Consider the following 26,516-nt stretch of genomic DNA (forward strand, 5'->3'; position numbering starts at 1 on the left):
CAGTGCCAGGTGCCAGGAGGTGAACAGAGAGGTTACGTCATTTGTTTTAAGTCGCAGAGATGATAAGTTGCAAACAGGTCAATGAAGTCTTGGAAATCTGGAAAAATACACACACACACACACACAACCAAACCTCTGTTCTGCCTCCCAGTGAAGGGGGGCTCTAGGTCCGGCCTTCCTCTGAATGATTCTTGGACACATCGACAAATAGAACGTCATTTAAACAATTTTTAAATTCATTTTACAATAACATCAGAGTATGGATAGATTTGGTAACTGTGCTTCTGAAAGCTGGTGGAAGAAAAATAGAGAGGAACAAATGAGAAAGAAGAGACATAAAATCAATTGAAATTAAGTCGTTTCTAAGTCTTCAGAGATCTCTGCGGAAATTTTCTGCCATGTCGCATTAAAAAATGAATAATCATCAAAGAAGATAATTAAGTATCGCCCACTGTTAAAGCATGTGGTGCTGGTGGCATGGGCAGCTCTCGGCATCTCCCGAATCACTCCCAAAGAGGGAAGGACCTTCTGAGCCACAGGTGGAGAGAAGAGTAGGAGAAGTCACCACCGGGGATCCTCCAGGCCAGCTGCCTCCGCACAGATTTGTACTTCGTGGAGAGCCAAGCTTTGGGACAGTTCAAGGAGCTATTTTCATTAGCGGTGCTGATCAACAAGGCCCCCATAACCGCTACCTTGTAATGTCCATGGCCTTGTGTGATCCCCTTCACTGAGTGTGGGAGGTTTCACAATCATGAATGTGATTATGTTACATAAAATTATAACCCGTCATGCTATTAGACTCTTTTGCTGGCTTTGAAGACGCAAGTTGCCATGTAGTGAGCTGCTCGATGGAGATGATCACTCAGTAAGGAGTCTCTGGCCAATAGCCAGCAAGAAACCCGGGCCCTCCCTGCAGCTGCCTGCAGGAACCGAATGATGCCAACAATCATCTGAGCTCAGACACGGATCCTTGCCATCTAGCCTCAGATGAGTCTGCATCCCTGGCCAGCACCTGGAGATCCTTGTGAGATCCTGAGGCAGAGGGCCCAGCTACGCTGTGCCAGACGCTTGACACACAGAAATGGAGATAAATGCATGTTGTTTTAAGCGATAAGTTTGTGATAAAACTGTTACATAGCAACAGATGACTAATACAGAGGCACGACCCACCCTATTCTGGTGCCCAAGAGACAGCTTCTGTGCAGAGGCCACCAAGCCCCAGGTGCAACAAGGATTCTAGAATGTAGTGCTCCTCCAGATCCTAGGGCTTCAGGAGTCAGAGGTGAGGATATACAAAAGGACAACATCACTGGGATACAGATAACAGTGGCAATAGTGAGGTGCCCCCAAGGCAACCCATCAACATGGGCAGCTGGGGGAAACTGGAAGAACAGGAGTGGAGAGTGAAATTTTCAATGTGGTCAGTTCCTGGAAATAATGTTGGCTTCGCCACTTCCCAGCCAGGTGGCCTTACACAAGGGTCCAAACCTCTCTAAACCTCAGTTTTCTCAGTCATACGGATGTAACCATCCGAGTGCCTACCATGTAAGGTTCTCCTGAGAAAGTGAGTTAGCCCTCTAGTGGCCATGAGAATGCACCTTGCAGACCTCCAACTGTTGGGAGCTCACTTGACCAAGGGCCCAGCTACTGATCTCTGAAACCTGTAACGCATTTGCACTGAGGCAACACTACACATGGGCTGCACCCAATGCCAGACATGGCGGGAACTCTAAGGTGGACAGGTCCCTGGGTGATAATGGGACTCCTCTGACGATTTCCACACACTACCTTCCCCTCCCTTCTTCACTTAGAGTCAGGTTTGCATCACAGTCTGGTGGTTCTCTCAACCCTCTTCAGCTCCCTGACCATTTATTTCCCTATGTTGAATTCTGTGTGGCATCTGCTTCCCCCTCCTATGTTCTCCCATGTATCATCACAGAGTCTGGATGCTTAGGAGAACTCCATTTCCCAGCATTCCTTGTTACGAAGGTTACTAGTTAAAGTCCACCACTGAAAAGTACAGTCGACTCTTGTTACTCGCAGTAGTTATGCCCTATCAAGTCATTGTGAACACTAATTAAACCATTGTTCCTAGGGAACATACAGGGTTAGGTTCCTGTGAGGCTCTGCACAACATTGTTGGGAATCAATCAAAACATAACTTTGTTTTATGTGTGCTTCTGTTTAAAGACACCTTAATATATATTGTTGATTCCTTAACATTGAACTCACGACCAACAGCTCTCTAACTCATGCCAAAACCAAGTTTATCTAACACATGTGTTTCCTCTATAAGGCACCTCACAGCCTTCCTTTGCTTGGGATCACTAGACAGCACTTCAGCACTGAGCCTGCGGGTCAGAGAAATCACCAACAAAAAAAACCTCAAAAATGCAAAAAATGTGGCATTCAATAGGTTGCTAAAAGGACACTTGTTTACAGTATGAGAGTTTGTTTGACCTCTGCTGGGAATGTGGTACATCAGCACCTGATACTTCATGAGGAAAATATTTCCACAAGTAAAATTGTGGACAGAGAAGGGCTGGGTCTACCTTCAGGGTGAAAAACTCTAACACTCACAGTGCCTGCAGCAGTATCTGAACGCAGTTGGAAGTGGGGCCATACAACACAGCGTGGGGGCAGGAGGTCCCTGGAGGCCCATTCTGGGAATAGGAGGACCATGCAGTGGAGGGAAAGAAGGCAATGAGTAGTTTCGTTATGGAACACCTAACAGCATTCCCATTTCACCACAAGCCTAGCCAGGGTCCAGCAGGCAAGAAGGGGTGAGTGAGGCCAGAGTGTGGGGAGGCAGTTGTGTTGGAAGGATAGAGAGGAAGTGATAGGAAGCCAGCAAATGGCCCCTCTGCAGAGATGATACATACAAGCCAAGAACCTCTTTGCCCAGCTGAGTTAGCACCAGAGCCGGGAGGCTAGGAAAGCCCGAGTGCCCCAGAGAGAAGAATGGACCATCCAGGGAGAGGATGCTCATGGAGGGAACGGTGTGAGGCCTCAGGAAATTCAGACGCCAGGGTCCATTCTCAGGGCCCAGAGCGGCCGCATTCAAGGTCCCTTTCGAGTCTCACTAATATTTGGAGATGTAAGGGGAGAAAGGGAAGGAGCTGAGGGGTTAAAAAAATAACAGAAAACCTGAAAACAGCTCCAGGGAGCTGGATGTGCGATGACTAGAATGTCTGGCAGAGACAGGCTACTTAAAATAACAGTCCCACAAAAGTAATTTGTTTGCCAAAGAAGTGTTCTTCCAAGTTATGGATTCCACCACCTCAATTCCAACAAAATTCTGTCGGAAACATGTCTCATAATAATGTTTGTGAAAACCCCAGAGTAGAGGGAGGTGGGCAGACAGATGTCCTCATGGCCCAGCAGATGGGAAAAATAGCCCAGAGTCACATTAAGTCTAGAAAAGCCCCAAGAGAGGCCTGGGAGCCGGGGCTGCAGTCATTGCCTGTTTGCAGTGTGCTGGGGTCCTGTGGAGAAGAACCAAGAACCAAGAGCCTAACTCCAGGCGGGTGGCTTTTGTGCTCGGAGGAGGAGGGACTTTCTAGCATGGACAGCTGTCAACTATGCAGTGCCTTGGGAGGCAGCCAGTTTCCACAAGCAGGTAGAAACTGGAGATTACTTCCATGGACTACTGCAGTAGTCCCAGCATTGGGAGGCAGGGAGTAGAGAGCCTGGGTGGTCCCTTCCCACTCCTACGAGAGTGGAAGGGTCTTTCCCTCCCATGTTAAGCACTCTGGGAAAGGGGGAACAATTCAGAATGATTTATCCTCCACTTTGCACATTTTAGAGAACACACACACACACTCACATGGCACCAGAAGGTGGTACAAACTTGCAATCCATTCTAGCTCAGAGGGTTGGGCCACTCACGGCCACTAGCGGGGCCCAGTGAGTACGACAGGGGCAGATCTTGTGTTGGGACACAAAGAAGAATGCCCAAGGGCTGATCAGAGTGCCAAGGCCGAGGCCAAAAGGGATGAAGAAATGTGTTGAGTGCCAGGACCTCACTGTCTCCCCAGCAACGCTTGGGGCGGGCTTGTCTACATAGCTGGAGGAGACAGCACAACCGCCAGCAACACCGAGCTGGCCGCCTCTAGAGGGAATGTCGCTCTCCCCTAGAGGACCAGCCAGACTGATCAGAGCCAAGCTCCATTAGGGCAGAGGCAGGAGCAAAAGAAGTCCTAGTAGGCAACCTCTTTCGAAGATGAGGGCAGGGACCTGATTGCTGTCTGAGTTGGAGAGGAAAGGGAGGCAGTTCTGGCCTGCCGTCCCAGGCAGGTTACCCGGGGCTGACTGCATTATACCTCTAGCCCAGCTTCGCACAGGAATCACCCAGAGAGGGCTCCAAGGCACTCCCCCAGGTTGTAATGTCCCCCAACATTTGTTTCCTTGGAGGTGGCCTCTTTTTAACACCTGTGTTCTGAGAAAATTGAGCCCTGTTTGCTGACAAAAGGTATGCAAGTTAGTCCTGTTCTGAAAAACAAAAAGAAAACATCATGTGAGATGTTTAAGTCATTGAGGCTTGAGGAAATGGTCCAGGAAACAGAGGTGAAGACCAGCAAGCAATAAGGGATTGGTGATGGTCCTTCAACATTATAAAGGATACCATAAACATCCCTAAAGCCAGGCGGGCTTGGCCAGCTGTATGTATTGTAATTGGAAGAAACAAAAATGAAGACAGACCATGACTTCAGGACCAATGGAAAGAGCCAGCTACTGCCAAGGGCCTTCGCCAGCAATATATCTGCTCATCTGCACATCAGGTTTGACTCAGTGTGTCTGCTTCCGGTGGCTGGACACCAGGTCTCCAGACTGGCAAGTCAGTGCACTTTCTCCATCATACCCTTGAGTACCTCGGAGTCCCCAGGCCCCCAGCTGGCAAGTGAAGCTGGTTCCTACATTGACCTCTTGCACTGTGCACCAGCTCATTGCCCACTCACCTATATAGAAGAAACCCTAGTGAGAAGGAAGAGACCTGGTTTTACACCAAGGAGCAAGCTGGCTCTAGCAGCGTAGAAGCCAGGTTTGATCCCCACCCACTTCCCAGGCAACAGTCCTACTCAACCCTCCCAGAACACATGCATTTGCTCATTCATTTAGTCCTTAATGTGTACCTGCTGTGGTGACAGATCCTGTGCTAAGGATTTACAGGTGGGGGAAACAGTCCGGGGTCCTTTCTGTCATGGAACTTACAGGTTAGGAGAAACATCTATACTAATAAAAGGGTAACATGCTAATTAGAGTGGACATCTTCCAACGTCCATCCAGACAAAGCCACAGCGGCTGCGAGGCCGGGGGCTCAGGCAGCCGTGGGCTCAGGCAGCTGTGAGCCCCGGTGGCTTCAAGGCCTAGGGCTCAGGCAGCAATGGGGTGATGGGGGTGGCACCTTCCCCTGATCGGCCTGGTCGCCTTCCGCAGAGGGAGGCCAGACTGCGGCTTAGGCCCACTCCCCAGGGAGAGCGGGTCTAAGCTGTCAGTAAGACATCCCCTGAGAGCTCCCGGACTGTGAAAGGGGGCAGGTTGGGCTGAGGGACCCCCCCCCCCCCAGTGCACACATTTTCATGCACCGGGCCTCTAGTCCTATATAATATAAGGCTAATATGCAATTGACCCAATGGTAGAATGACTGTCACTATGACACGCACTGACCACCAGGGAGCAGACGCTCAATGCAAAAGCTGCCCCCTGGTGGTCAGTGCGCTCCCACAGGGCAAGCGCAGCGGTGGTGGCGGGAGCCTCTCCTGCCTCCGCAGCAGCGCTAAGGATGTCCAACTGTGCCTGCTGAGAGACCGCCCCCCCCATCCCCCACCCTGTGTACAGTTTTTGTGCACCGGGCCTCTAGTTAATTGAATATTCTCACTAGTCAATATACAATTACCAATTGAAGTAAGTGTTCTGAAGGACAGGTACCCAGCTCAATAAAAGTCTCTGTTAAAGGGGCCTGACCTGGAAGGGCTGCTGTGGGAAGGGAACCCTCGCTGAGCTAACAACTGAAGAGGAGTTACAGACTGAGAGAGAAGTTGGAGACGGCACGTGCAGTTCCAAGCCCTCTGGCAGGAGAACAAGACACATTCAAAGGAGCCAAAGGGTACTTACGCAGGCCAGTGGGGAGATGATTCACAGGGATTCGCCTGGGGACGCCTGAGGACACACCGGGCCCCTGAAAACCCAGTCTTGGCCACACAAAAGCAAGGTCAGAAACAGACCAGCTTCCTTCTCCTCTTCCCAGCACCGCAGTGGCACAAGAGCGTTTATGAAATCCTAATCTTTCGAAAACGGTGGTTACAGAAACTATGACATTGCGGATGTTTGTTAGTGAAGAGGGGCAGACACAGAGGAGACCACAGCACGTTTGCTCTAGCAGCATTTTTATTTACAAACAGCAATTTCCATGGACTTTATTTATACCATAAAAAAGCCATTTACAAGCAAGAAACAAGAATTCAGAACAAAATTAAGCAGCACTGAAATATTCATGTCACAAATCTGAAACAAAATGAATACAAGAGTAAAATATCATTTGAATAAATAAGTCTTAAATTCATGCTATAAAATAATCCTTAATGGCAAGTTACTAGTTGATACAGCATCCGCTTAGCTAGCTTCATTTACTTCATGTGGTGATGAAGTGTGGAGTTGTGAGGTTACCAGTTTATATTGCAAGATAATGACACTGTTAAGTCATTCAAATTGCTCAACCATTTATAACGGAAAAAAAGTTAGCCCTACTAATAAAAGTGGTGAGAGAGATAGATGGTTTTCACATTAGGAAAATGGTCATTTTCAAAGAAACTAGGTAAGTTTACCTTTTACTATAGTCAGGGCAGCAACCAAAGGCTTGGGCAGCAAGTCCAATGGTTGAATTCACAGCATACTTGTCACTGAGGGGCAGCAAAAGGTCCATGTACTGAATCTGCTGCAAGGCTCACTCCAGGACTTGATCAAGAACTACAACAGCCCTGTCTGTGCAGACCCAGAGAACACAGGTTCTCTTCCGGGCCAAGAGGTCAAGCACTGGGCAGAAACAGTGGAAACACCCTGGCACTTACTGAAAAAGACGTATGTGGCATGTGACAACCATTACAAATTTGGAACAATGTGAATGACTCCTCTGAACTCTTAGTTCAGTTGCACTGAGTAATATGAAATCTATGATTTATGAACTAGATAGTTTCATATAAAGAATTTACATAGTTCCCCAATACTTTCATATATAAAATTTAATAAATAACCCTGACCAGTCTAGAAGCACCATTCAAGGGGCGTGTGCCCTTGGAAAATAGTTTAGGTGTTGCATATTTGAGTCCCTTTCAGTGGAGGCTTCACAGGAAACCATTACAGAATTTAACAATAACGACGACGACAACAACAAAATCACAGTAACTAATAGAAAAGGTTGTTAAAATAAAATACACTGATTTCTTTAAAGTAAAGCTCATTCACATAGATGACTTCCCCCCTCAGCCCTTGTTTTGTGTTCCTGTAAATTCTTCCTAGAGCCTAGGCTGTAAAAACAAAAGCAAAAACAAAACCACAGGCAAAAAAATATGCAGGCCTATGATCTGGGCTAAGGGGAAACAAAGACTTGGTTATAACTGCTATCGTTAGAAAAGACACCTACTCATGCTCTGGAAGATTGAAAATGATCAATTTAGTTCTACAGTATATTCTGCTTAACAGTGAACCGACAGTATCCTTTCTCTGCTGTTAAAAAAAACACACACACACACACAAAAAAAAAACCACACACACACACACACAAAAAACCTGCCAAGGCAGGGTCAACTGGGAGGTTTTTCCCGCTGACCAAAAATTAACTTGTCTTCATATACTATATTTACAAATATAATTTCTAAATGTATTTACAGCTTTAGTAGAAATTAGAGGGTAGAGAACTGATTAGAATGAAAATAACTGTTTAGAACCACAAACAGTACAAGTATAAAAGTCTTTGTTTTCACAGTTTGTAATAACAGGTAAAACCCTATAGGAAAGGACACTGCCGCTGTCTTCACATTGCCTGTGTATGGAAAAGGTAGCTCAAGAAGAGACTCAATTATGAACAGACCTAGGTGAACTCAGGATATATTTTACTGTAAAAGATTTCTTCACATATCACTTTTATCTTAATTGATTTCTGCATTTGTTATAAATGAAACATCTAATCTAAAACTGTACAGAAATAGGGACTTTGCTTTCCAAAAGGAGTTACACGGCGTACTTCGTCTGTGGAGACGTGAGGTGAACTTCGGGGAGAGAATGTTTCTGTTCTGTGGTCCCGTTAATCCTCCTGGCACATCCTCATGTGACAAGGCACAAGTATTGCTGCTGCCCGATCTGAATGGAGTCATCTTTCACCCGCCACGCACACTGAGAAGCACGGCAGTGCACACGCTCAGAGGCGACGGCTGCGTGCTGGCCTCCGTGCTGCCTCCCTCGAAGCCCTGTGGAACCTTACAGTACTGTGTTATGGCTTGAGAATTCTTTCTTAACACTGCTAGCAGTGGAAAGGGTAAAGTGTTAGCAACATGAATGGGAGCAAGTGGAACTTGCAAAATGTGGAATTATGATTACTCGAGGGAAACTCAATCAATTTTCTGCTCCTTAACAGTCCCATTACAATGTTTGAACCTGAACTGTACAATCAAAGCAATGTATATTTTTGTCAAAGACAATTTTGGATAAGTCACTCTTTGGTAAACTCAAACCAGATAAACAAATTGACATATACAAAGAACTCCATGTAAATAACATTAAGACAGACACGGAGACAAGAACTAGGACATTGGAGGTGCTCGCCCAAAGTGTCTTCCCCTCCTACCTTGTCTTTCTGATCAATCACAAAATGCTCTGGGGACCTCTCAGAAGGCCCCAAGCCTGAGTGAAAGGAGGTGCCTTCCCTGAGCCTCACCTCTCATGTCCTCGATTTGGGAATTTCTTGCCACCAACCTAATTTTGTATCACAAAACAATTTTTTTGCATTTCATTCTTAAAAAAAAAAAAAAATCAAAGCCAAACTGATTCATGTAAGGAAACATAAATCACAAACATTTACCTGAAACCCCAGGACATATTTAAGTGGGTAAACACTGGGGTCCAGCCTCCCCCTGTGGCTCGCCGCTTTGACGGGGTTGAGCAAGTGCTGCAGGGAGAGACGGGCCCCTTACTTAGGCAGTTCGACAGGAAAAAGGCATACAATACCCGATTTAGCAAGAGCTGCTCCCGGAGCAGCAGGACTCGAGTGGAACTGTACGTAGTAACACTGATGTGGAGCGCAGCAGCACCCATGTGAACAGATCCTGTGTGCTAAGGAGATGCCGCTGCACAGCCACCACCCCTGGGACTGTCGCACACAGGGGCTTGAATGACTCATTTTTTCTCAAAATAACCCCCACAAAACAAAAAAATAATCCCCAAACCCCCACCATTCTTGGTATTTTAAGAGTCAAAAAAGCATGGAAAACCAGCAAACATCTATTTTTGTTTTCCTTTAACTCTTAGCCTCTGAGGTTGCCACTTTGTTTGTTTTCTCTCAGGTGGTTTGTGCTGTTCTCCCAAGGAGACGACCTCGTGAGTTTCAGAGCCAAGGCTCTCAGGGCGAGTGTATGGAGTGCTGACCTCCCCCTCGCAACCTTCAGCACAAACCCACCACCAAACTGTTCACCAAATTACTGTCAGAGGTTACAGTACCAAAGCAATCTTGTAGAGCCCATGGGTGGACAAAATATAGAACTGAAGACAGTTCCTAAAGCACTAATAAAATATTATTCAACAGGACTCAGGTATGTTTTCATACAGTAAATGTGTTTGCCAGCACATGTTTTTGAGGTCTCTTTTCAAGCTAGAAACTCAAGAGAGGGAAAAAACTGAAATTCACTATTCCCCTTAGATTTCACATTTTCTACAACTATACTGACCTAAAAGATACATAACATAAAGATAGCACCACGTGACCAAAAAAATAAATGGTGACACACAGAGATTTGGTGACACACAGAGGCTCTCAGAGGGCTTGTTAACTGTTGGTTTCTTTAAGCAGGAAACACTGAGAGTGGGGGAGCCACGGAGGCTCTCGTTAGCACACACAATCCTAAGATAGATATATTGCTTGCAATTCCCATAGAGTATATCTTTACAAAAGTACAAATTCCAAGTTGTGCAGTTTCCCTGGGAACTGCATGTAGAAAAAGTTGCTGTGCACCTGAACTGGCTGTTTGAAAAGAGAAAGAAAAAAAAAATAAAACCCTACAACACTGCTTGGAAAATATTGTAGACAGAACTACAAATCCCTTTCCTTTAGTGCGAGTAGTAACTCACATTAGAGTGATTCGATTTAGTTACCTGGTGTGTATGTTTCTACAGTACGGAATGAAGGTAGATTCGGAGGCCAGTAAAAACACTGAAAACCACGGCTCCTTTGGGGTTGGCTAATAAAACACTACAATATGTAAAAAGGGTCAGCACCACGGGTCATCCAGTTTACCCACTGGACAACTAACAAAAATTCCAAATGGTTTCCAACCAGAGTTGAATAGGTTTTATGGCATTTGGTTTATGTATTTGTTATGAAGCAGAGCTATGAACACTGTGATTTGCTTTGCTTGCTTTTGGACACAATAATTAATGTATATGAAAACCTATTAACATTCTTTTCTAAGGGAAATAAAGGGGCAAAACCCTAACATATTAGGTAGGGATGACAGAGTCAAAAGCCCTGTTCACATTGTATTAAATTATATATTCCTCTTACATTCACCTCAACCAGAATAAAACCAAATTTGAGAATGTATATATATACTATATATATAATAATCACTTTATTATATATATATATAAATTGTCTAACTATTCCGTAAAAGTAATTTTAAATTAGAAAAGGTTACCCATTTATATCGGCTGATGGCATCCTAGTCTCTCTCCATGGAGATGCACTGGTGCCAGTGCATGATGGCCCAGCGAGAGTATGCCTCTTGGCAGAGAATACAGGGTCAACCAGTTGGCATAGCTAAATCACTGGCAGATTTTGGATTAAGAGTTCAGCCAAAGAGGAATACTGTCAGCCTGTGTTTTCCCTGGATATGATGCCCTTCATGCTTTGAGCTCCTTGGGGAAGGGAGGACGGAAGAAGAATAAACACAATGAAGTGTTCCTTCCAGAACCCTTAGAAAAACTGCCAAGAGACCAAGAGATTTCCAGATGGTTGGGAAAACTAAAGATTACAACAAAGCAAATCACAAATATGCATGGATTAATGTGCTTTGTTTGGGTGCACTTCTTTACCATCTTAATCAGGAGCATCGGACACTGTATGAATTTCCATCCGGGAATCTAGGGCCATCTCGGAGGCTGATGGGTCATTTTCTAGTTTCTGTTCCCCGTACACATCTGTTCTCTCAGGGGACTCGATGCGACTCCTGACTTCAGCTACTCCTGGGTGGTTTTTCCGCAGGTGCTGGTTGAGGGTACCTTGGAATGGAAAGCACTTCCCGCAGATCTCACAGCGGAATGGTTTATCATCAGTGTGGCCCCGGATGTGGTACTCCAGCTGGTCCTTTCGCGTGTACTTCTTCCCGCAGAACTTGCACACGAAGGGGGTGATTCCCATATGGAGTCGCATATGCCTGTCAAGGCTTCCTTTCTGGTTGAAGGACTTTCCACAGTAAATACAGATGAGCCTCTCGTTGTAGGGGTACCAGTGACCTCTTGCACTCCTCTCCCGGGGACTGCTCTCGTACCCAGGGTTATTCATCACAGCTTCACCGTCTGAACCCTGCACCAAGCCCTGGAGATCACTGTGCAGGTGCACAGACAAAGCCCGTTTTTGGCGGGCCCGTCCTCCTCGGAAACAGCTCAGCATGGACCTGGATGGGCTGGAATTACTCAAACTTCCAAAAGCTTCTGATACGCTGGCTGGCTGTGAGGCCGCCTGGGAAAAGGAATATGCGTGTTGGAGCACAGAACCATAGGAACCCACATTCACCGCCACAACTTGTTCCCCATCAACCATCTCAGTGTGGTAGCCGTCGTCTCCCAGAGAGGAACTGTCGGAACAGCTGGGCCGGTCTGACTTCTCCATCTTCACCTTCACCTCAGTGATCTGGCTCTCCCTCACCAGCAGGTCCCCTTGATCATGGTCCCCCTCTATCTGAATCTCGTACTCAGAAACACTCCCGCTGCTCCCTCGGTCTGAGTGCCCTTCCTCCTGTAGGCGGCTGCGCAAAGCTTTGCTGGGCGTCGTCTCCATCCGAAGATCACTGCTTGTGGTGGGCTGCCGTCCCTGAGAGCAATATGGGGGAGAGATCTCAACTGGGTTGGCAAAGAAGCCGCCGTCTTTAACTCCATTCTGACTCTCTGGAGTCTCTTCAGCACCAACGGTAACAGAGTCAACATCGCCAACACTGATCTTTGAGTGGATGCTCTCTAGGATCTGGGTGCACTTGTCGATGACACACTGCATCTGAAGAAAGCTCGCTGCCGTCAGAAAACTGACAACATCCTTCAGCTGCAAGGACATTCTTCCAGTGTAACAAAATGAAAGCAACTGTTCAAACACATTGGGATTTTTAATCACCGATATTGACAAGCCACTCATGGTACTTAATGCTGAATGGTCCCGGAAATATGGGGAGCTGGCAGCAAGGACTGCTTTGTGGGCTCGGAATGGCTGACCCTGAATGTGGACAATGATGTCACATAGTTTCCCTTGTAGGCGGAGTTCATTTAGCTGGCTCAGAACGGTGCTGCTGTACTCGGGCACATCAAACTGAATAAAACTGCTGCTGTCCATTGCTACTGACATGAAGCGTAATCTGTGGAAAGAGAGAGTTTCATAATTCACCAATGACTTCTCACCAGTACAAGCAGCAGAAGCACAAACTGGCAAAATAGCACCACCACCACTGTAGCTACTGTACCTCCTAGGCTCTGCCTGAGCATTCTTCCTATTACTTATTTTTAGTCTTTCATGTCTTGGTTAATTCACCTAAAGTCAAATAACCAAATGATCGATTAGCTCAGTATCCTAACTGCCAAACTTTCATCTTGATCAAAATTAAAATATGCTACACAGAGTAGGGCTATTTCAGCTCTGACTGAGCATTTAGTCTCATTTTAGAAAAAATATTTCCCTGTTTCACCTAGTTTTGAGGATTCTGTAAAAAATAAAATTCATCTAAATAATGTTCTGCCTTATTTGTATACTAGGTGTACCGGTTAATAATGCAGATTTTTTCAATAGATGGAGTTACACATATGTTGATATATATGCGATTTGGTATGTATGCTATTCTGTTGTATTGACAACAAGCTTCAAAACTTCATATGTCAAAGTTTCTAAAGGTGCTATCATAGATATTTTTTTAAAAATATATTTTGATTTTTTACAGAGAGGAAGGGAGAGGGATAGAGAGTTAGAAACATCCATGAGAGAGAAACATCCATCAGCTGCCTCCTGCACACCCCCCCCCCCCCCCCACTGGGGATGTGCCCGCAACCAAGGTACTTGCCCTTGACCAGAACCGAACCTGGGACCCTTCAGTCTGCAGGCCGATGCTCTATCCACTGAGCCAAACCCGTCAAGGCAACATCATAGATATTTTTACGCTTAAAAATGTCAAATTTTGTGCCAATAAAAGCATTTGTGGGAAGTTTTAATTCATTATTATGAAGGAAAGTGCTGCTGAAAGTTATCATATACTTTGGGAAGCTTATGGTGAACATGCTCCATCTCAAGATACTTGTGAATGCTGGTTTAAACGCTTTTAAAGTGATGATTTCAATGTGAAAGACAAAGAACGTCCAGGTCAATCTGAACCACGCTTTGATTGTAAAATGACCAGAATGGGCCAGAAGACACAGCAAAGTAATTTTGCTTCATGATGATGCACCATCACACACTTCAAAACCAGTTAAAGACACGTTAAAGGATCTTGTCTGGGAAGTATTAACCCACCCACCGTATTCACCAGACCTCGCTCCTTCAGATGACCACTTGTTCTGATCGATGGCACACGCACTTCCTGAGCAGCACTTCAAAACGTACGAAGAAGTGGAAAATTGGGTCTCTGAATGGTTTGCGTCAAAACAAGAAAAGTTCCATTGGGACAGTATCCACAAATTACCTGAAAGATGGGGGAAATGTGTAGCTAGCGATGGAGATTACTTTGAATAAAGCACTTTTGATGTTTCTCTTGAAATTATCGTGTTTTCTTTGATTACAAAATCCGCATTATTAACTGGTACACCTAGTATACACAACAGATCGATATGCGCACAATATTTCTGGAATGATACAATAAATCTTAACTGCCTCTTGCAAGGAGATAGCTAGAAAATCTATTAGCTTACAGTGAATCTTTTTAGACTCTTAAAATTTCTCAACTATGTGAATGTATTACTTATTAAAAATAAGAAACATTAAAAAATTGTTAAGATACCTCATCCAGTTTTTAAAGGATAAAAAAATATAATAAAACCATTAGGAGCATGAATTTAGAGTCAGATCTGTGCTCAAATGGTCCTTCTTTCCACTTGTAAAACTTTGGGCAAGGTACTTTATAACCTGAGTCTCAGTTTTATTGTCTTTAAAATAGGAATACTAGTCCTTGCCTTATTGGTTATGAGGAACACATGTAGGAAGAAGGAAGCACTTAGCACAATGGCTGCTTGGCACATGGTCAAGGTTGGCTATTATAGACTCTTTTTAGGGACACAGGATGGTGTAACAAAGAGAACTGCTTTGAAGTTAGACTTCAAGAAGAATCCTGGCTCTGCCACTTTCTAATAAAAATAATAACAATGAACATTTAAATCACTTAACAAGTCAGTTAACTGATTTCCTCATCTACAAAAGGTTTTGAAAGAACTACTTCCCAACACAACTTCTTAATAATTAAATGAGGGAAATTAATGCAATAAAAGCGCTTAATAGTTCACATACAACGAGTACTTAACTTGTGCTAAACACCTTCTATATATATTAACTCATTTGATCCTCTATGAACTGCGTGAGGAAAATACTACGATTGTTCCTGTTTCATAGATGAAGAAACAGGACAAGAAGTTAAGACACTTGCCACGGGTCTACCGCTAATGGATGAACTTAGTCTGGCTCCAGAGGTCGTGCTCATATCTACCCCAGACTGCCTTCTAGAAACACAGACACTGCCTGCCCCTACCCAGTGTCCAAATGTGACCCATTCATTACAGCGTTTTCATGACACAAGGGTGAGTAAACAGTGACTTTTGGAATTAAAGGTCAAAAAGAAGGAGGGTTTAGGCTTTTTAAAGGTACAGAGTCTTGGGGGGGAAAACAGCAGAAAAAGGAAAAAAATACAGTATTTCTGTAAGAGTCTGCAAAACTGAAAATAGTTTTACAATGAGGCTTCTTTCTCCTCTGTATGGCTTTTTATCTTCTCTGAAGAAAAGTAAAGAACTGCACTTGAAAAAAGAAATCACTGAAGAGAAAAAACGAAAGACCATGATTAACACCGAAGAGAGGGATTCCACTTTACTGCAACATGAGAAAGGAAGTGCTTCACTCTCCTGTCCTTTACATTAGCACTTCCTTGGCAGTGACAATGAGATGCAGGCTCCTGCCTAGAGCTGTTAACAAGCAACACTCCTGAGGGAATTTAAGTCTCAGGCACATTTCCAGGCTAAAGGGAGAAAAAGACAATTAAAAATTACAAGTTCTACACCCAATGACTTGATTTATCTCCAGTGGTACTAAGGGAAAGGAAGTCATCCCCTCTTACAGAGACATCAAGTTCAAATATGATCTTCCACTCCTCTGTATCAGCAATTTCCCAGCACGAGTTTATTCTCTCTCTCTCTCTCTCTCTCTCTCTCAATATATTTTTCTTGATTTCCAAGAGGGAGAGAAAAACATCAATGAGAGAGAATCATTGATCGGCTGCCTCCGGCACACCACCTACTGGGGATCGAGCCCACAACCCAGGCATGTGCCCTTGATCAGAATAGGATGCCCTCCTAGTTTTTCATTTTGATCAGTAATGCCAAATTACCTCCCAAAAGGGGGGCAGTAATTCCTCTTTCACCAACAGCACATGGAAGTGTGCCTATTCCCCCCATAACTGCCAGTAACGGGTATTAAACTTTGTCACTTTTGTGGAACTAATAGGTAAAAACAGTATCTCATGGCTTTGATGTGCATTTATTAATTATAAGTGAGGTTGATCATCTTTTCTCATGTTTAATGGCAATTTGTCTAAGTCTATCTTTGAATTGCCTATTCATCTCCTTTGCCCATACTTACCTTTTTTACTGAATTGCCAAAACTCTTTGCAAATCAAGGAAATTAGCCTTTAATTATATGTGCTGCAAGTACGTATTAGATTTAACTGTAATCACTAAATGGCATAATGACTGGGAATTTATTTTTCTACATTTATAGGAAACATTCATTCCATTTCAATTTTCTGCATGCACAAAACCAAAGGAATTCAAAGATGAATGAGTCCCTGTCTTGCAGTTTGATACAAGCTTCATGCAGATGCCTCCCAACTCAGGCATTCGGGAATGGAAATCACTTTTGATAATGCAGGGAAGTTATTTATATTAGTTTTTCATTTAGACTAAGTTTGCAGCTGCTTCAGAAAACATTAATGAACTTGATTATTCCACTCACTAAATACATCAGTAGTTTTTAATTCAGTAGATTAATCACTAGTCTTTTTGTCACATTATATTAAGCAAAAAAAAAAAAAAACCCTCAAACTAAACATTTACATTGCTGTATTTTAATTTTAAAACAGAAACAAAAATAAGCACATATAAGCTATTTTTCTTCAATACCATTAATCCTTATTTTAACAATACTTAATTTGTTTCGTTTGTAAAAACTATACTTTGGATAAGAATGTGAAATACTTCTTTTTAAAAGCATGCATGCAGAGGACTTAGTTGAAATGGTCTGTTGGGAAGTTCAAAACTGTTAGCTCCTCCTCTTCCTTTGCTCATTCGACCATTGGACATAGCCTGGCGCTCTTCCGATTTCTTTAATTTGAGACACCTTCACACCTGGAAGCAGCTTTCAACTCGCACACAGCCTTTGCTGTGGTCTTTGACTCTGCCACACGGGTCTCAACAGTGGATCCTGGGAAGGACCACCTCTGATGAGGGCATTCTGAACATTTGTGGACTTGCACGCATCCGGCCATTGCCACACTGGCCTCAACAACTGTAAAAGGGGATCCCTGCCACTCCTTTGCTCTCTCCTCCTTACTAAAGCCCATCATCACCATCAATAACCAACATTTACTGAATACTTGATACCTGCTAGGCATGTCATAGAGGCTCCACGCACTATTTCACTGACTCCTCTTGACTTTCTCCAGAAGGCAGGTACTATTGCCCTCTTAAGAGATGAGGAAACTGAGGCTGCAAGAGGCTAACTCTCAGGTCTGTTCCACAGTCTGCCCATCTAGACCCCCTGTGCAACAGTCTTGTTTAATTTGCCCAATGGGAATGGGAAGAGCAGCAGGAGGAGGCAGCAAGAGCTGAGGAAAAGGCGGGATGAAAAGAAAGCTTGCTAGGTTACATTCCTGCCCAAGGGTGGGGGCCAGGAAAAGGGATAGGGACAGGTGGCAAAAGTCCTACTGCCACCCAGGGCTCCTACTCCTTCCTCTATGAGTATATTTTTGTAAGATCCACCAAAATTATAATGCACATCTCCCGTGACCGAGCAACTGCAGCTCTAGAAATTTACTACAGCACCCTCTTTCCAGTAGAGGTAAGGGCTGTGATCAGACAGCTGAAGTGTATTATATCTTCCATATTCACAGCTTTTATTCCCCGTCCCCCTCAGAGCCCCTAACTCTGGCTAATATTACCTGCTTTAAATAAACAGCCATTTTTATATGCCAGAGCCTCAACTAATTAGAACCCACTGATCTAGGGCTCAAGTAACTGGTCGTTTTACTGTTTGAAGGTGAAAGTCATAGACAGCAGATGCTGCCAAGATACAGGTTCAGCCCAAGTTCAACAGAATTCAAAGCAGCACTGAGACTGGTGTTCAAAGAGCAAGAGCAGACGTGAGGGGCTCTCCAGGGCTGACCAAGCACCGAGAACAGCAGCAAGGCCAGTGCAGGCCAGGGGCAAGATAGAACCACAAGGAGTGCAGAGCCAGCTGGTTCGGGGAAGAAAATGGACACACGTGGGGGAGCAAAAGCAGACTAGGTACCAGAAGAGGGAGGCCATTTACACAGTGAGGATGATGGCCAACAGCCACCGGAGAGTGGTACTGTGCTAGAAAGCACCATACCAGCCAGCCTGGGTCAGCCCTCCCAGTCCTGAAGCAAAAAGTGAAGGAGAGGGGTCCTAGAAATAACCATGCACACAGGCTCTAAAAGTAAAACTAGATCTGATGCAAGACCATATGACAACAAGGCTTAGTAAAGCAAAGGTACTTGAAATCTTTGCAAGATCCCACCCAAAAGCTGCAGAACGTAGCACCACACCCCGATAATGCCATTTTATTCTTATGACAGTATTTTAAAAAGACTTGATTATCGCCGAAACCGGTTTGGCTCAGTGGATAGAGCATCGGCCTGCGGACTGAAGGGTCCCGGGTTCGATTCCGGTCGAGGGCATGTACCTGGGTTGCGGGCATATCTCCAGTGGGAGATGTGCAGGAGGCAGCTGATCGATGTTTCTCTCTCATCGATGTTTCTAACTCTCTATCTCTCTCCCTTCCTCTCTGTAAAAAATCAATAAAATATATTTAAAAAAAAAAAAAAAGACTTGATTATCACCAAAAAAGAGCTAAAAGCAAGCATGAATGAATTTTTTATAATAATGATATAAAGGCCTTTCCAAACATGACATAAATCCCAGCAGCCACAAAGGCAAAGACAAATACATTTGACAACATGGAAGTTGATGACAAGAAAAAAAAAATCTCCTTAAAGAATAAATGACACAGTGAGGAAAAATACATGCACAATTGACAAAGGGCTACTTTGCAAATTCCTTAATTTATATTATAAATCAAACAGATGGCGGTGACACAGAAAAATCCTATAGAAGAGGCAAAGGGTATTAACAGTTAAAAAAACACACATATGACCAAAGCACATATGAAAAGATGTTTAGCTTTATTCATGACTAAATGCATGTGAATTACAAAAAGAAAAAATGAGAGGCCATTTGTAATGCATCAGGTTTGGGCACATTTTAAAAGAGCTGACAAGCGTAATCCTGAGGGATAATCTGGTCAGAGGGATCAAAACGGAGAAGACATTTGGTTCACAATTAACTGCTGGGAACTGAGCCTAAAATATACAGTACTTACAAAAGTTTGTTAGGATATTGTACTGAGCACTTGTATTTGTTATAGTAAATAATAATAATAATAATAATAATAATAATAATAATAATAATAAAGAGAGGGGATCAACCTCAAGAGGCTGATTCAAAAAACCAACCAACAATGAAACACCTGCAGCCATTAAAATAATAGGTAGATCTGTATGCTTTGACAAAAGCTCTAATATTTAGCCAAAACAAGCAAGATATAGAACAAGATGTATGTATAGATGTGATCCCCTTTATGGACTTTTTTTAAAAGAAAAAATATATGCTACTGTAGCCATTCTGGGAGCAATGCATGAAATATATGCTACTATAGCCATTCTGGAAGTAAATGCATGAAACTATTAATGCTGGTGACTTTGGGGGATGAGAATTAAGGACTGGAGAGAGGGAAGGGAACACTTTATTTTATACTTTTAAAAAATCATAAAGCTATATTCTTTCTAAATTTTTTGTCTAAGACTTGTTACCTAAGAATATATAATTTTTAAACCAAAGAATCTAGAGAAAGATAGGCTGCAAATTAATAATTATTTTATCAAGCAATTATAGAGACAGAAATAAAGAACTATGAGGTACAATAATTAACACTGATTACGTTTGATCAAAAAGATTTTTAAAAATCAAAATGAACAAAAATAAAACTTAATGGTGGAAGTAATATTTGAACAGGATTTTGTATTTAAATAGAAGAACGTTCAAGACAGAAGGAGTGGCAAGAGCAGAGAAGAGTGAAAATGTCTGGGGTAGTAGCCAGGGCCCAGGCACAGGGGCGGCATGGCAAAGAGGAGCACCACAGCTGGAGTGTGGAGGGCCTAGAATGCTGGATTAGAAAACTCAAACCAAATCTGGCCGTCGCCAACCTGAACATGGGTTTAGAGAAAGACCTAACAAGTTTTGGAGACCGAGGGAAGCTACCTATTCTAGAAGGCAAGTTAGTTCAGCCTCAGTCAGGCTGTTAGGTACCCACTGGGCATCTGAGAAGAGCTGTCCAATAAGCAGTGGGGAATGTGGGGCTGGAACTGCAGAGAAACAAGACCTGGAGATACCAATCCAGGAGTAACCAAAAACTGCACAAACTGGAGCGAGGACAGAAAAAGGCGGCTGAGGCCAGAGAAGTGGTTGGCTCCTATAAAAGAAGTATTGTAGCAAGCATGATACCTCATGATGGAGGTAACAGTCACAACTAGCCCTCTCCGTGGCACATCGTTTCTGCATCACACGTTGTTAATTAAGCTGTAATGAAATGGTATAATGGAAACCAAAACCAGTGACATCTTCTCACACTGCTGACCCATTCTGAAGAGAACCTAAAAATGAGAAAGGACATGTAAATATCATCTGGGCAAACACCCACATGGGCCTTGAAATCCCCTCTACAGCATCCTTAGGTACAGCTCTCTGACTGTTTCCCCACAGTGACAATCAGAACAAAAGTGTACAAGCAATTAGCCAGGGACTGATTTTTTGAGCCTCCGGGGCTGCTGAGCTCTGAGGGCAGGGACTGTGTGCCCAAAGCCCAGCAGTGTGTCCAGCAGAGAGGGGCTCTCAGCACATGTCAGGTGATGCAACCTAAACCAAGTTGGTGGCTCAAAATCCACAACTGTCACCAGAGCTTCACCCTCAGCTTTCAACTTGCTCTGCTGAGGACCCAAGAGATGCAGGACCGTCTCTGCCAGCAGGCATCTAGCAAGATGGCTCCTTCCCTCTAGCCCAGCGGTCACCAACCGGTGGTCCGCAGACCACTGGTGGTCCATGAGGTCCGAAAGGTTGGCGACCGCTGCTCTAGCCAATCAACATTCTAATGTGCTCCACTTCATTTGAAAACACCCAGAGACACTTCCAAGAAAGGAAAGCAAGGTTGCAAACTTGAAAGTTGTTTAAGGCACCCGGAGGTACCATTATTCTCCATCAACACGCTCATGATTCCAAAACCTGCTGGATGCTGATCCGAGAGACACAACTCAAACAAGGCTTTCCCTATCGGGCACTGAAGATCCAAACATACCTAACTTTCCTTCTCATACAAAAAGTCATTAAAAAGACCACAGAAGGAGGCACTAAGGACGACAGGCATGAGAGCAACCGTAAAAACTATATAAAAATAATTTTTCTAGGTATTTCTGCCCGAGTCTAGACCAAAACTAAAACTGAGCTGCCAGGAATTACAATCTAATCCTTTAGAAAGGAGCAGCCGAGTAACAAACATTCTGGTGCTGCTGAAAGCCCAGGCAAGGAAAAAAATAAAGAAAATGACATCCTGCAATGGATATTCATGAGGCACTCGTCCCAATTTAAAAGAAAACAAGTCTAGAGTTCTTACTGCATTAATTCATGTGAGTCTGAAAGAACATTTTTATCCAAACTGTTAGATTTCCCACCAAGGCGCTAACATTCTCCAAGGCTGCTCAGATACACCAATTCTGAGAGCGGTTTGGTTTCACAGTGGGGTTTGTCTTGCAAAACATCAGAAGCTTCTTCTGAGCTTTCCTAGCAGGGTAGGAAGGGCCCCTTTAACCTTACTGGCAATGCGGAAAACCTCGGTGACTGAGGTCCTACTGTGTGCTGGATGCTAAGGAAGCCCTTTACCTGCTCACGGATCTTCACAACACTGTGAGATAGATATTGCAGCTATCCTTATTCTACAGATAAGGAAACAAACTCCGAGAGACTAAGAGCCTTTCCCAACGTCATTAAGGCTGGCTGAGTCAGGATTGGAACCCAGATCTATCAGTCTCCAGAGTCAGGATTCTTAAATCCTGTAAGAGTAAGATTTAAATCCAGGCACCCTGGAGAAATGCAGGGTTTTTATTGATGTGGGACTCACTGATCAACTTTGAGTGGAAAGCATTCTCACTGACACAGTGATAATTAAGGGGTTACCATGTACTGTACCTTGGAGTAGTTTGTATCCATTTCTCTGCACAATGTCCATTCTTTTTACTTCTGTCTATGAAGTGAGCAAATAGATGTTTCAAATTCCAATCATAAATTAGAAAGACTTGTTTTGGGTAAAAAAAATGAACAAGCTTTCTTAAGGCAAAGAACTAAAAAATGTCCAGGAGCAGCATCCTATATGTGCTTACTGCTGGCATTTCAGGGGGCCCTGGACCTGGAAAGTACGGCAAGTCCCGTCTCTTATGACAAAAGGGTTAGAAAAGCTCACCTTGAACTGCTTTCTCCCATGAGGTTTTCCATGCCATCAAAATCAACCAGAAAATAACCATTGGAAGTTAAACTACATTCAGTTGATGACCTTCACTAAGCTAAATTCAACAGTTTGTCAGCCACAAAACATTAAATGAACACAATGAAGAGGTCTGACAAACACTAAGCAGAATTTAAACAAAAGTAACATAAAAATTAATGAGAATAAGACATAGTGATGGCATTCTAGATTCATGACTGGCATTTTTAACAAGTGCTTGAGCTGGAAGGTAGAAGCAGAACCCCGGACATGCAGAAACCCACAACTCACTGGATACACTGAGGTTCGGCGGCCTATCATTTCCCCACTGTGGTACACTCACACCTAATATTAATAAGAGTGATGATTAAAAATGTAATAAGCAGTTAGTGGGTGCTGCAAGTTTTGCCAGCTCTTCGTAAACTTTTTTTTTCATTTTAAAACTCATAGCAACTCTGTGGATTTTATCCCCACCCTGCAGGTGAGTAAGGAGGCTCAGAGACATTATGTAAATTGCCCACGTTCACATAGCTGTAGTAAGTGGCCTTGCTGGAATGCAAACCCAGGCCTGTCTGATTCCAAAGCTGATTGATGGTCTTTCTTTCCCCACAGCCTCTGAACAAAGAATTACATGATATTTTTTCTTTTCCCACAAGTACGAGTAAACATTTTAATGTTTCAAAACTTTGTTTTATGTTACTGGCACCCTAAGAATGAAAACTGAACACATCCACCTTGATCGGCAGCAGGAGACATGCAACACAGGACAGAAAAGCCTGATCACAGAATGTCCTTTAAAAAAAATTGCTTATCAACAAAAATCCAGTATTTGAGTGCCTATTAAAGCAGTCCAGCTACAGTATTGGATACTACAAGGGCTCAGAGAGGTAGATGCATTAGGGTCTAATGCCCCTATAAACCTCCCAGTCAGGCCAAGAACAAGAACAAGTGCTGAATCCTGCGCTTTAGATTCCGAGTGCCACAAAGGCATGGGGGTAGGGCAGTCGGGGAACACCCTGGAGGAAGTCTATCTTCAGCAGGGGCTTGAAGGAAGTGAAATGGAGAATTTACACAGAGGAGAAGAAAAAGGAGGCCAGCACTTCAGAAGGGGAAACAGCAGGAGCAAAGCCCTAGAGAAGCCATTTCCAAGCGTTTTCAGCTCATGGTACCCATACACTAATTCCTAACATTCTGTGGCACACAAAAAGAGAAACTTTTTTGCCGATCTGACCTCCCCCCCCCCCCCCCACCCCAAGAAAGTATCATTTTGATTCACTCACTCACACCGGACAGCTATTGTTGTGTTGGCTGTTGTCATTCTTTTTAAAATTGACAATCAAAGGGGAAAGAGGTCAGTGCCCCTGACTAAATAGTCAGATGTTAGATGTTTTAAAAATCCTTGAGGCACACTGGCTGAAAATCGCTGCCCTAGAGACCGTCAGAAACTCGCTCCCAAAGGAGACCAGCTGGGAGAGAGAGAAGCAGGGAATAGTTTTGGGTAGGTGAGGAGGGGCCAGCCAAGGAGAGCCGTGAAAAGACAGGCTGGGCAATGGCTGGACACAACGTGGTATCAATGCCCTGGCCTGATCACCTGGCCCCTAAGGGCTCCCGTCCTCTCCTACAAGCTATCAGGAACAGCCCTAGTCTCCGGGCCTCACCCGGGCGAGAGAGAATAGTTTCCACTCGGGCCCAGTGTTCAAGTTCTTCCACGAACTAGCCCAATCGATCCTTCCTCTTATCCTCTGCCCATATGAATCCTTCTCTGCAAGGAGGCCGGTCTATTCACTAACTCCCTAAGATCACTGGACCTGATTCCTCTTTTCCTATCTCAGTCTTACTCACCCTTTAACAAGCCCTACTACCTCTTTTAGGCCTTCCCTGACCACTTGGCCTATAATGACCCCCATCTCTCCTTCCTCTTGATTCTACAGCACGTAGCCTTGTCCAATAAATTACCTCTTTGCAGGTAAAGTCTCAGCACCCGGCATAAAGCTGACTGCTCGGGGGCTAAATGTGTCTTCTACCACACTTTCCCCCACCACATGGAACAGCATCTTGACATTTAATAAGCAAGCAAACACTCAACTCTTTTTTTTTTTTTTTTTTTTTACTTCCTATATTAAGTTTGGCATTAGCATAAAGGAAGGATGGGGGAGGCGGGTACTTCTCAAGTCGGAGACCAGCTAAGAAGCTGTTGCAATAATCCAGATGTGAAGCAAAGAGGGCCCGAACCGGGGAACAAAGAGAAAACGGGCAAATATGAGCCACAACAAAAATGTTGCCTGCAAAAACTCAGAGGGATGTGCTTGACCACTCCTAGGAACAAAAGCAAGGGGTGGACTGCGCGTCAGGTAAGGTTTAGAAACGCTTCTTGGAATCATTTTAAAGCCTGTCTGAAACCTACCGTATGAAGTGGCCAAAAAGTCCCCATTTGCAAAAAGTCTTCAGTGAAACTGCCCAATATGCTGAACCAGGGACAGCCCTTCCAATTCCAGACATGCACGGGGTGGCAGAGTCGGAAGGGTCTGCGGGGGCTCATCTAAAACCCTCACTGCCCAGAGGGGGAAACTGAGGCCCGGCACGGAAGAGGCTTGCGGAAAGCCTCAAGACGGCGACCCCCAGACCGATCGCCCTAAAGCACAGCCGCCAAGCCCAGAAGAAGCCTGTCTGCAGCCCCGGCCAAGCCCTCGGTAATGGCAGGACCGGCTGAGGGCGAAAGTGACCATGGAGACGTCTCGGGCCAAGCGCGACGCGCCGCCCGGGGAAAGGCGGAGGCTGGGGGCAAGAGCAGCGCCAACCCCGCGGCGCGGCCCGGTTACCCAAGGTTTCCATCTACCCGGCCGCCTCGTACAAAGGGGTAGCGCCCTCGAGGGCGAAGGGCCCGGAAGCGGGGGATCCCCGGACGCCCGGGCGGCGGCTGGAGAGCCCAGGGCAGCTGGCAGCGCGCGATTCCTCGGCTCCTGGACTCCGGGCGCGCACCGTGGGCCCCTCGGGGGCGCGCGCCTGGCCCAGCAGGTGCCCGGGCCTCCCGACCCCGCCCGGCCTCGGCTCGAGCCCGCGCCGCCCTCCCGCCCACCCGCCGGGCTGACCAGGCGCGGAGGCTCCCGCCCCGCCGCGCCCACGGGAGCCGGTCAGCGGCCGGGCACCGTCCCCAGCCCCGCCCGCCCTGACGAGCTGCGCCCGCCGCCCGCCGTCCCCGGCCGGCACGCCTCACCTGCCGCGAGCGCCGCGCTCACATCGCCCGCCCGCGGCGCTCCCTCCGCCGCCGCCGCCGCCGGCGCCAGGCCCGTCCCCGCCGCTCCGGCAGCCGCCCAGCCCGCGCCCCCCGCCCCCGGAAGCGCTTCCCGGGCCCGCCCCCTCGGCGCGGGCGCTTCCGGGCAGGCGCGGACCGAGAAGGAGGGGCGGCGGTGAGGCCCTCTCGCAGGGGCTCCGGGTCCTCGATTGCGCCCCGCGTCCGTCCCGGAGCCTCGCCGCGGAGGCCTGGGAGCGCGGCAGCCTCGGCCCCGGCTCCGCGAGGGAGCGGCGGCGCCCAACGCGCCTCACCGCCGCCCCTCGGCGCCCCCTGCTGGCGGGAGGCGGGCTCGGCGGCGGAACGCTCTCGGGGCTCCCGGGGTGCAATGGGTGGGAGGTCAGGACCCTAGACGCCCCATCTCCAGGGGCCCGTGCCCACCCCCGGCTCAGCCCTCCTCTCCGGAGATCCTGGCTGCACGGCCTTGGGGGTGCCTGCCGCTCACCCGAGCTGCGCCTGGCGGGGCAGCTGGAGGCTGTGGGGTGCAGTGGTTTGGAGCGCGGGCCTGGGGACCTGCCATATCCGGTTACTTAATGTGAGACCTTGGGCAGATTTCCTCTCCTTCAAAATGGAGATAAAAATTACGAAGTTGAGGTTATAAAGCCCCTGTCACAGAGCAGGTCTCAAAAAATGTGCATTGCCAGATTCCTGGAGGCACTCCAACCTTGACCCTGGAGTGGGCGTGGGAGC

At 45.7% G+C, this 26,516-nt stretch overlaps 2 protein-coding genes across 11 annotated transcripts in view; both read right to left on the reverse strand.

Annotated features, from left to right (window-relative positions):
* Nucleotides 1-6,385, reverse strand: part of RALGPS1 (Ral GEF with PH domain and SH3 binding motif 1) — a 238,537-nt gene extending 232,152 nt beyond the window's left edge. For all 4 annotated transcript variants that reach the window (XM_036329618.1, XM_036329617.1, XM_036329615.1 and 1 more), the window contains exon 1: nt 6,115-6,385. In XM_036329618.1, the coding sequence (XP_036185511.1) occupies nt 6,115-6,385 (271 nt within the window). The remainder of the gene's footprint in view (nt 1-6,114) is intronic.
* Nucleotides 6,386-8,091: 1,706 nt separating this feature from the next.
* ZBTB34 (zinc finger and BTB domain containing 34) overlaps nt 8,092-26,516 on the reverse strand; it is a 36,405-nt gene continuing 17,980 nt past the window's right edge. Inside the window, exons 1-4 of one of the 7 annotated variants that reach the window (XM_036329621.1) lie at nt 25,752-25,811; nt 22,246-22,300; nt 20,512-20,660; nt 8,092-12,827 (exon numbers count right to left, since the gene is read on the reverse strand). In XM_036329621.1, coding sequence (XP_036185514.1) covers nt 11,303-12,827; nt 20,512-20,516 — 1,530 coding nt within the window. In that variant the 5' untranslated portion in view covers nt 20,517-20,660; nt 22,246-22,300; nt 25,752-25,811 and the 3' untranslated portion in view covers nt 8,092-11,302. Of the gene's footprint in view, nt 12,828-20,511; nt 20,661-22,245; nt 23,756-24,493; nt 24,749-25,751; nt 25,812-26,516 lie in introns of those variants that run through there. The other 6 variants (XM_036329623.1, XM_036329620.1, XM_036329622.1 and 3 more) reach the window with 6 other exon arrangements.

The sequence above is a fragment of the Myotis myotis genome, unplaced genomic scaffold, assembly GCF_014108235.1.
Source record: "Myotis myotis isolate mMyoMyo1 unplaced genomic scaffold, mMyoMyo1.p scaffold_m19_p_12, whole genome shotgun sequence".
In the NCBI taxonomy this organism is placed as follows: Eukaryota; Metazoa; Chordata; class Mammalia; order Chiroptera; family Vespertilionidae; genus Myotis; species Myotis myotis.